The sequence below is a fragment of the Orbicella franksi genome, chromosome 7, assembly GCF_964199315.1.
Source record: "Orbicella franksi chromosome 7, jaOrbFran1.1, whole genome shotgun sequence".
NCBI classification, from domain to species: Eukaryota; Metazoa; Cnidaria; class Anthozoa; order Scleractinia; family Merulinidae; genus Orbicella; species Orbicella franksi.
This window is the reverse complement of record NC_138151.1, coordinates 4,245,328-4,256,369: the sequence shown is the minus strand read 5'-3', so window position 1 is coordinate 4,256,369 and position 11,042 is coordinate 4,245,328. Positions and strand designations below refer to the sequence as shown.

Below are 11,042 nucleotides of genomic sequence, written 5' to 3'. Positions count from 1 at the left end.
ATCACAATGTAAAATCAGGGTTATAATGTGTGCTTTACTCAAAAGGTCATAAGGGTCTCCAGCAATGATATCCTCAGAAAAAGAGGTAAATGTTCCTTGAGGAATTTTATATTTATTACGCAATAACTCAGTGGAGGGCAGTATGACAATCACATGATAGTCATACATCACAAGAGAGTTTTGTCTTACTTAAAAGAATGTAAGCTTATGGTAAATTTGGTATCATGTGCCTTAACTATTTGTTCTGTTGGAGAAACTAGTGACCCAGAGGCCCTATCAATGCTGGAAATGTCCCCTGTCTTACGAAACTTAAGAAGTGTTACTGTAGGTACAGCTCTAGATAGCTGGTTTAAAACAGCAATGATAAGCTTAATAATAACCAACGATTATAGACATTAGTGTAAGCTCTAGAAAATAGATCGATCGGACGAGAAAATTCTTGAACGTGAACTACTCTTACCTTGATGTTCTTTTCAGTTTAGCTGAGATCATTCCCCAGTGAACAAAATATCATAGGTTTTATATTCCCTTTATGTCGATGAAATTTGTTCGTCCAGTTTACAATGACTTTACGTGTTTTAGGAAATCGTGAAGTTGAGACAGCGAGGCAAAGAATAGTTATTTGGCGCCAAAAGAGACGCGCGTACACCAACTTTCCCGCCATTCTTTAGCCTGGCGCGGAGCGGTCGCGTTAAAAACTGTGCATCAAACTTTGAATTCGACAGTGAATTCATGTCAAAAAGGATCCAAGAAGTCTGGTACAGAAGCGATAACTTAGGGGTTAAACTTTGATTTCTTGTGGGTTTGAAAGCTTGTTAAGTTAGATATTGACATTGCAGTATATATTTATTTATCTTTTTTTTTGACAACATAAACCACGATAGCGTAGATGACATCGGAGTCTGAAATATATATACGAACAAGACTGCAGTTGTTATCTTAACAACTATTAAAAGAAATCAATGTACAAAAAATTTCGATATCTGAGCAGTTTCAGTGAAACATTGTGATTTTTTACCATCGAAATAAATTTAAACTTCCGAATATAAAGCTTACTAGCTAGCTTCTTTTTTTTGTATACTTGAACAGCTCTTGTCAAAGACATGCGTCAAAAGTAAATCAAAGCAAAGAAGAGCGGGTGAAAGCCATTTTTAGTTCATCTGTATCTAGAAACAGAGAAGTGCATACGCCTGAAATTTCTTGTATGATAAGAACCTCTGTTCAGTCTAAGAATACCTGAACAAAACAGCTCTGTAAGCATAAGCTTCGAGATTTTGCTACGGCTTTTCGGGTGCGAAAACGTTTCGGGACCTTTGAGGGGCCCGCTTCTCGAAGGCCCCGAAAAGTTTTCGCACCCGAAAAGCCGTAGCAAAATCTCAAACCTTACGACTTCAGAACTGTTTTACGCACATATTCTTAATCTGAACAGAGGTTCTCTTCATACAATAAGTTTCAGGCGTATACACCTCTTTGTCTTTAAATACCAATTAACTAAAAATGGCTTTGCGGGCCCGAGAAGTTTCCGGGACTTTCGAGAAACGGGCCCCGGAAACTTTTCGGTCCCGGAAAGCCATTTTTTGGTAATCGGTATTTAAAGACAGACAGGTGTATACACTTGAAACTTCTTGTACGGAATGGAACCTTTGTTTATATTAAGAATATGTGAATAAAACAGTTCTGTAACCATAAGGTTTGAGATTTTGCCACGACCTTCCGGGTGCGGCGAACACTTTTCGGGACCTTCGAGAAACGGGCCCCAGGACCGAAACAGTCAGTGGATTTCTACAAATGTTACCAGCCAATGTTGCACAAGTATCAGTATGTGCCAAGTATAGGAACGCTTGTGTGAAGCCCTGGCACCCAGAAACAGCATGCCAGGATCATCCACACCACAGATCGACGACCAGAATGGGACAGAAGGGGGCAAAGAGCCGGTGTTTGGTTAATTTCGAAATGCCTAAGACCATTCACTGAATATATTGTGTTTTTGTCCATGTCGGTTCAGGTGTACATACGTTCGTACTTTCTTTTTTGTTTAATAGTTCACGTTTAATAAGGGAGGCAACAAGCAGTTTTCAAGTCACTGAAAATCATCGGCTAACGAAATGGACACTGATGCAACTTAACACAGTATTGTCAAAATTAATTGATAGCTGAGAAATGGCCTTAATTTTAACTTACTATTCAGAGGGTCGTACAGGGGTATTCTTTCCAGGGGGGTACTCCCAGAAAGTCGGGTAGGGGGGGTGCGGCCCACTTCCCAAAACCCTTACCCTATTTATGATTTAAATCTGGCATTTTTGCTACCCTATTTATGACCTGACCAAAAACATTCGAAACCCTATTTACGACCCTTGCGGCTGGCTAAGTTGCCCTAACTGAACATAAGTTATGAAAAGCGTTTGTTGATGGTCTTATCGATAATGATGAAAAAGTAGCTTCTTCTAACAAACATATCCAATTCAAGAAGAGAGTGTCAAAAAACCATGCCCTATTTATGACCAAAATCACCAAAATCGATACCCTATTTGTGACCAAAACAGCTGAAAAACCATACCCTTTGGGGCCGCACATACCTATTTGGCCCATATAAGAGAGTACCTCCGGGTATTCTTGAGATGCGTGATTATACCTGATTTTATTTTCCGTGAAACGTTGCGTGACCCGTGCAGAACTTGAATTACTAACCGATATTCGTGATTTCACCACTCCTTTCTTGTGATTTTGAGATTAGAGTCCTCCGAATGGTTAGAGTCGTCTGTCGAAAGTGATTTAGGTATGCGATTTGTAATACAGAGCCTTTACTTAGCCATTCACGGCTTTGCTTTCTTGAAGCACTCTTTCTAGCGTAAGAGCAGGTTATTAACAAGAGTACGTACCTCACTTGCTTATTTTCGTGATTCGGGAAAATGAAATTTTTATATCCCTGATCTGTGATTCGCTATTTTTTCGCTCGTGAACCGTGCCAGAAGATTGATTAAATGATTGATTGATTGATTGATTTGCTGGTTGATTGATTGATTGATTGATTGATTGATTGATTGATTGATTGATTGATTGATTACACAGATATTTAAGCTATATTATCATAGTGATACATGTATTATTATTTATTGCATCTATTCATCTTGTAAAAGTAGTAATAATAAAATTAGTGATATTTATCTATTTTTATATTATTATACAGTTACTATTAATTGCGTCTATGCATCTAATAAAAGTAGTGATAGTGATCAAAGTAGCGATTACTTGGCCTGATGGTTGGCTAGAAGACACAATGCTGCAATAGTCTATGCTTTTTGACTAACTGATTGATTGAGTGAGTGAGTGAGTGGTTAATTGATTGATTGATTTATTGATCACACAGAATTCATATCCAATAACTCTGAAGGAATGTTATCAGTTTATAGTAATAAGAAGTTTAACCACGATACTGAGGTAAATGGAAAAAAATCAGCTTATCTAAAAAAAAAATACTGAAAAATACTGATAAATGTCTCAAGGACTAATTCTAATGGTTTATATCATGGCGTGCTCGATACTCGACATGAAATCATTTGCTGAATGCTCTGACAGCCAAGAGAGGATAAAAGGAAGAGAGTTAATCCTCATGTAGGCCTTATCCTCAACGTAACCCCTCTCAAGTTATTTATAGATACGGTATCCAGTTCTCTCATAGACGTTACCTCACGCGTTGAGTAGTTCTGATCTTAGAAGATGAATCCACTTGGGGTGAATCCACTTGGGGTGTCCACGTGAGTAAAATTGGCGTAACAGGGATTAGCTATTTCTAAACCCTTCTGGTGATTCTGTAAGCGAGAGTGATCTAAAAATAACTTAATCGGTATTAGATGGCTCAGCCAATAAGGAGAGAGTCCAGGAGTACAAATCTATACCTTGGGTTGTTTGAGATGCTGAATTATAATTTTCGATTTTTTTGACTAAGAACTATGGAAACGAAATTATTCATATGTGTAACAAACCTGCCGCTTACAATGTCACTACTTGAACTGGGCCAAATGGAAAAGAGTTAACCAATCAGAACGTTACTCGAGAACAAAGGATAGCGATCCGAACAAAATTGAAAACCCAACAAAGGACAAAGTGTCGGGAACCCTCTGAGGAAACAATCCTAAATTTTGTACGCTTTTCAACGGTTTCGGTTTACTTGTCACAAGCTGAGCTTTCAAGCTAATTTTTTCAAAATTATGATAATTCGCAGTCTATTACTGAATCTCCTAAGAGTGTATATAACACAGAGGAGTCGACAGTACACTGCACTTATGTATTCATGTCAAACAGAAGATTACTTGCCATCACGAGAAAGCTGCCAGTCCATTGTTCTTAGTTTACGTTTTGATTGGTTAGTTTTCTTCTAGGTGGCCCGGTTCGAATAGACGCACTTTACTGTGAAAAAATAAAAAGTGACTGTTCTACAATGTTGTTAATAAGAAAGCCGTGACCTGCTGGAAGCCGTGTGTGAAATTTCTTGTTACTTTCTTGAAACAACACGAAGCTTTATCTCCGTGCATCCCAAAAGAGCCTTGATTCTTACATCAGGAGGGATCTTTGTATCCGGAGCCACTTCCAAGCGATATTTCTTCAATATTCGCGCCAACACAAGCTTCATTTCCATCTGAGCAAAACGCATACCGATGCAGTTGTGTGGTCCGTGACCAAATGGCATGTAAGTGTAGGGACTGCGTGACTGCTTGGCAGCTGGTGAAAAACGCTCTGGGTCGAATTTCTCCGGGTTGGGATAAATAGACGGGTCTCTGTGGATACTGTACACAGGAATAAGAATCGGTGAATCTTTAGGTATCTTGATGCCTTTCAACACACAGGATTTAGTGCAGCTGCGGGATGTTAAAAATGCTGAAAAAAAATAAATAAATAAAAAACTAATTGACTGAGTTGAAATTTATTTTTCTCTCCTAATCATCAAAGTTGCATGTGGTTCAAAAATAGAACTGAAGACAGGCTAGGTTCTATTAGATTTTCGTAACGTCTGATAAATTCCTTTCGTAAGTAGAAGGTAGTGTCATTGTAAGGCTTGGAATTTGTGCATTGATACCGAGTTCTTAACTGATATCACAGGCAGAGAATTGCGTATCTGAAGCCCTTTGACTGTAACATCAAACTAATCTTTTTCCTTCAGTACTAGTATAAATCTGTATTAATAAGGTAGCCATTATAATATGATAAGGATTGACGTATTGTTTTAAAAAATAATACATCAGTACCTGGTGGATATATTCGGAGTGTCTCGGATATCACCATGTCAAGGTATGGCAGCTCATTCACTGTTTCATAAGTCGGCAGCTGTTCCCCATCAGTCCACACACTGTCAATTTCCTGCTGCAGTTTATCTTGAACATCCGGGTGTGTAGCTACGTGGTAGGAGGTCAGACCAAGTGTGTTACTGCTAGTTTCATAGCCAGCAATAAGGAACACAAAACTTTGAGCAATGACTTCCATGTCTGTGAGCTTCTTTGACTCTGGGACATTTGGGTCATCTGAGGCTGCCAGCATTACATCCAACATGTCCTGTGATATAATGATACAATTATAATATATAGATTTAGCCAAGCCTAAAAGTGGAGCTCCTGGACCGGGTTGTTCAAAGCCCAATTAAGCTAACCCAGGATAAGCAAGAATTTTGATTTGAGTTTTGTAACTTTGCGCTGATATTTTCTGTTTACATTATTTGGCCTTCTGTTTTAAGTTTGAATAATCTCAAAATACACAAAACATAAGCAGTGAAAATCCCTTGTATACAAGAAAAATTTGTCCTCCAGTTAACTTTTAATCCTGGGTTAGCACTAACTGGCTTCCAAACAACCTGGCCCTGATTACAGTAAGTTAACCTGACATGGGCCCTGGATCCAATCGAAAACCAGCACTTGGTCATCAATCAACTTCAAAAAAAAAAGTGACCTGAATGAGCTCTAAACTTGAGCCTGTGAAATGGTCTCATGACACTGGTCAGCAGACACCTTGTTTTGACAGGTGCCAATTGACCATAGCATGGATGTCCAACATCAAAGATGGATGCTTTTAGCCAAGACTACAGGTCTCTGTCAACCTATTAACTTGAGTATAGCCGCCATCTCGTGCAACTCTGCTGTCATGCGTAAGTGCCCACGAGCAATACCGCTAGCCAGGACAACCATGAGAAAATCAACCCCAAATCATGGGTTTCTTTTCTTTCCTATACGAGTATGGGGCTCCGCTTGGCGGCCCATCCGCTATGAAATAAAGACTTAATAACTGTTGAAACTTTTGTAATGGGTGGAGAGATGGGACTGCAGGAGAAGTGCCTTGCCTAAGAACACAATGCAATGACCCCAGCCAGGTCTCCAGTCTGGACTGTTCAATCTGTGTCCAGTGAGCTAACCATTGGTCAGGCCACCATGCCCCTGACACGGGTACTTGTTGGAAAATTTGAAAACAACCCCTACGAGGTACCAAGATCCACTTTCGTGGGTGTGGCTTGAAATTATTTTCTCCCCTAAGAGGTACCAATTCTTACATAACACCTTATCTCCTGCCATATCTGCAAAATCTCCCACTGTGGACCTTTTGAGACTTAACACCCTAAGAGGTACCAAAACTGCGTTTTTAACCACTAAAAGGTACGACAAGCATCCCCCCCCCCCCCCCCGGCACCATGCCTCCCACACTCTGTGTTATAGAGATGGGGATATATATTTAATTATGGTTTCTCTAGGACCAAGTGAACTGTCCTTAATAAAAAGGGCTGTGCATTCTATGTACATGTAGGTGTCTGCTAGAAAATGTCTACATGTAACTATACATGAAATCTGGTCTATATACATAGGTAAAAAAATTTTAAGGACTTAAACCCTTTGCAGAGTGATCATGTTCTGATCCTCAGTGTTAAAAATTCTTGTTTTGTTTCCACCTATTTAAAGCAGATTTAACCAAGTTGATAACTTTTCTGGGTACTTTGCTTGAAGCTGGCAATATATGCATCCACATTAATATTAGTTGGTAAACTTTTAAACAAATTGTATAACCTTCTTAAGCTGCCTTGGATTAAAGAAAAATAAAAATATACACCATATATCTACTTAAGAATACAGGGCTAAAACAATACTTGAACTCCAGCCTGCCCTTCAGACAAGTACAGTCAGTGTAGCTCTCAAATTTTGCGTGCCCTATGTAAGTCTTCATTTACTTTATTTTACTTAGTTGGTAGACAAATTGCTGGGGCCATTGCCCATTGGGCAAGTGAAAATAAACGGCAGGAAAATCTACTTGTCCTGAATGACTGGGCAGCACTTTATTTGAGCCCTGAGATTAACTATTAATAATAACAATACAAAATTACCTTTCTAGACAAATTTGCCTTTCCTGCTCTCTTTATGTTCACCATTTCTTCTGCAATCTTAAGTAATGGCATACTATTTGCCATCAAAAAGTTTGGGAACATTGAAATTATTTTAGTTCCAAATGGCATAACTGAAAGGACATTCAGCAAAATCCTCTCAAATGTGCTTCTATTCATGGAATTACGAGCTGCCATGGCAACCGGATCATCAGGATTCTCTTGAGGGTTTGCCTCAATGCCAAATGCCGCTGAAATTATTACATCCATTGTAAGAGCTTGATGAAACCTGAAAATGTGATCTCCATGTTAATCATAGAACAAAACATTTTGTGGCTTTGCTTGATACAACAACAACATTAATACATTCCAAGATACAATAAAATTACAACCCTTAATTTCTTGAGTAAATATTCTGGCCAATTACTGGTATATGCTTACATGGCCTACGATATTGCAAGATAAACAGTGCCGGTGTCACAAGCCATATGCACAAGCTAAAGTAATGTCACACACTACTGTAACTAACGTTAGTATCGTAAGTTATATTGATTAGTATTGTAAGTAGAGTTAGTGTTGCAAGTAATGTTAACTAGGGTTTTGGAAGCAAATATGTCACTATTGTTAGTAATGTTAGTATTGCAAGTAATGTTAGGTAGTATTGTGAATCATGTGTGTTTAAAAAAACCCTTCCTATTTGAAAAAAAAAAGCACACGTACAGCAAAACATTCCAGAATGCTGTATAATTCCTGTACCTCAAAATGGACCATAGTTCACAATTAATTACTTAGAATTTCATCAGTCTACCAATATGTTCGCCTGACACCTTCTAAGCTAACAAAGGGTGGTTTTAAGCTTCAAAGGCGTTCCACTGTGATAAAACTAGGCAACAAAGGGTAACCCAGAACATTCATATTTTAAGGCATTCTGTGATATCTTTTGCTTCTTGCAATTAGCCTAGGTAAACTGTCTGAAATGTGGAGATCGATGTCCGTCTGCATGGCGGTCTCTATACATAAAGGTTGGACTGTATTATATTATTTATTGCCTTAAAAATTCATTCTACACATACTTAAACATGTCAACACTTTGTTCCTTGTCTGCAACCTTGCTAAGCTTTCGCATCAAAGTGTCACAACAGGAATTCATTAAAGGCATCATCTGCTTCATCTTAAGACCACTAAATGCTGGAGTCAGCGTGTTTCTGATGCGCTTCCACTTTTCCTTCTCTGCTCTTGTCATCATACTGGAAAATGGCTCTGGCACTTCTATATTAAATGACTAAAATATACACATCAAAATATTTCAGAACAGAATTCATTACGGTATTTTCAACTCCCTAAAGACATTATCAGTGCTCTAGGGTCGTTGTAAAAGCAAGAAAGTGACCGGTTTCACTCTCTCCTCTTGTTCAATAATTGGCTATCTTTACAGTGCTCTCCTTTTTTCAGAAAAGAGGATCTATTACAGGACTCTCTACTGCCAAGTTATTAATGCTTAAGACAAAGTAAGCATTGATGAGATCTAGCAAACTGGTAATGTAAATGTGCAGCTGAATGATACTACATGTACATTCAAATCAGACAAATATTCAGGGCGTTAAGGAATCAAGGTAAGGGAAGTGTGAAATATACCCAACTAGAGACTGCGAACTAAGAAAAACTTATGTGTCCCTTGAGACAACAATGCAAAAGTAAATTTACATATACTGTTCTCTAAAAAGACTAGGCAAGCAAAACTCGAAAGTGCTATTTAAGGCCAGCAGGGGGGATGGGTACTCCCTATGTAGGTGAATGGGGATGTGCCACTGGATGGGGTCTCATTTTCATGACTGGATTGATTATTATCGGGTTGCATTTTCTATAGAGTTGCTAGAATGGGGTCGCACATTTTTTTTGTATTTTGGGGGTAAGTAAATTCTGGCAAGTAGGAATATAAAGAGCAGTTCCCAATGGAAAAAGCGAAGTCAGCAAGCTTCACTTTAAAATTATAAACAGGTGAACGTCATAAAGATCGTGTTTGTAAAAAATAGTGACTTGGATATAGGCGTTCTCCAAAAGTATATTAATGTGCTATCCAAACGTGCATTGTTGCCCATCTGCATCGTGCATTGTTGCCCAAGTCATTATCTCCCTTTTAGCTATTGGTCAAGTCTACAATATGCTTATTCCTTATCATTTCGAACTCTTTAAAGACTGGTGTGTTGGTTCTGAGTACAGAATTTTGCCGTCTAGAATAAAAGGGCAAACCATGATACACAACGCCACGTTTGTTGCTGCGATAAAAAAAAACCAAAAGTTTCCCCTACCCGGTAGAATATCCAAAAGCCCAAAGACAATAGGTACCAAAGAAATCTCTGGGGAGTGGGAAAGAAGCAATTTCTTAGTGTTTTCAAAGGGCCACTTGCCTTACCTACCCTGCAAGGGAGTTCATATAAACCCTCAGCCACCTCAACAAGAAGTCAACAGAGTCAACAATGAAAAGTTTGACAGATTACAGTTACAGTCTTCTAGTATGTCATCATACTGTGTCCAGCTGACGAAAATATTACACATAATACTGACATCTGAAGGCCATGTTTTCTTTCAGGAACTAGCATTTCGCTCACTTGGAGTACCTTTCCCAATATTCTAACCTCAATAGTCCTCCGTCCTATGGACTTCACTCTAAAAATGGGAAGATTCACACTGAAAACGTTGTTCCCGTTCTCAATTCAGTTTAGAAAATGTGTCACTTGTGTGTAAACTAGTTTAGAGGTAGATGCATAAACAGAAAGTGACTAAGTTGCAATTCAACATATTATGTTTAATAACACTAATAACAGTTTCATTAGTAAATCCAGTGGCAGATCTAGCGGAGGGGCTGGGGGGCCTGCCCCCCCCCCCCCCCCTTATTTTGGGTAAAAAAAGAAATCACAGAAGGAAGAGAAGCTGGCAGGGCAAGCAAAATAACCCCCCCTCCCTTTGCTCAAGGTCTGGATCTGCCACTGAAATTTGACCAAAAGTGACTAAGATGGGGTCAGTACAATTGAACACAGAATAATAATAATAATGGGGTAGGGGTTCTCAGAGGCCAGTAGCACATACCCAGCAAAAATTGGTCTAAGTACCCACCTCCTGTGTATAATTTTCTTAGACATGGTGATCCAATTTCTACCCTGGCATAGTAGATCATAGTTTATTTTAACAAACATAAGTAAGCTTAAAACTTACAGGGCGGTCACTGAAACAGTCGAATTCCTTTACGAAAATATCCCTCAACATCTCTGGATCTGCAACCATAAGGGATGGAATCCTGCCAAAAATAGCCGCCTCAAAAACTTTGCCATATTTTCGGTAGTATTCATCGACTTGCAGATGCATTTGTCCCTTGTACCTAAGAACATCCGGCAAGAGACCCACAATCGGCAAAGGAGTCGGACCAGGGATGTCTCCGTACCGAGTTTTCACTGTGCGATAAAATGCAAAGACATACACAAACAACAAGATGGCCGAGGCAATCAAAATCGTCTGCCATTGGGAAAATGCTTGCAGAACTTCTGTAACCGCCATGTTACCAACAAGAGTAAAGTAACAGCACAAACTGTAACAAGCGCAGAAAGCCTACTTGAGATATGGCAGGGCAGGAAACCCCCAGGGCAGATTAATTTTTGCAACGCAGCAAAACTAAATCTTGATCTCGTTCCCAGAG

The 11,042-nt window shown here is 39.1% G+C and overlaps 1 protein-coding gene across 1 annotated transcript; it reads right to left on the bottom strand.

The window, feature by feature from the left end:
• Window positions 1–2,435: 2,435 nt before the first annotated feature.
• LOC145491697 (cytochrome P450 3A6-like) lies at window positions 2,436–11,042 on the bottom strand. Its single transcript, XM_081470937.1, has 5 exons — window positions 10,565–11,042; window positions 8,425–8,633; window positions 7,355–7,640; window positions 5,244–5,547; window positions 2,436–4,875 (listed from the first exon to the last, which is right to left on the bottom strand). The coding sequence occupies exons 1-5, from the start codon at window positions 10,901–10,903 to the stop codon at window positions 4,493–4,495; spliced, it is 1,521 nt and encodes a 506-aa protein (XP_081327063.1). The 5' UTR covers window positions 10,904–11,042; the 3' UTR covers window positions 2,436–4,492.

What these genes read in the sequence shown, in the direction of transcription:
- LOC145491697 (XM_081470937.1), bottom strand. Translation starts at nt 10,903, where the DNA reads ATGGCGGTTACAGAAGTTCTGCAAGCATTTTCCCAATGGCAGACGATT. An exon ending in CAAAGTGTTGACATGTTTAA is followed by an intron (nt 7,641 to 8,424) that starts GTATGTGTAGAA and finishes TCACATTTTCAG; the next exon opens with GTTTCATCAAGCTCTTACAA. An exon ending in AGGCAAATTTGTCTAGAAAG is followed by an intron (nt 5,548 to 7,354) that starts GTAATTTTGTAT and finishes ATTATATCACAG; the next exon opens with GACATGTTGGATGTAATGCT.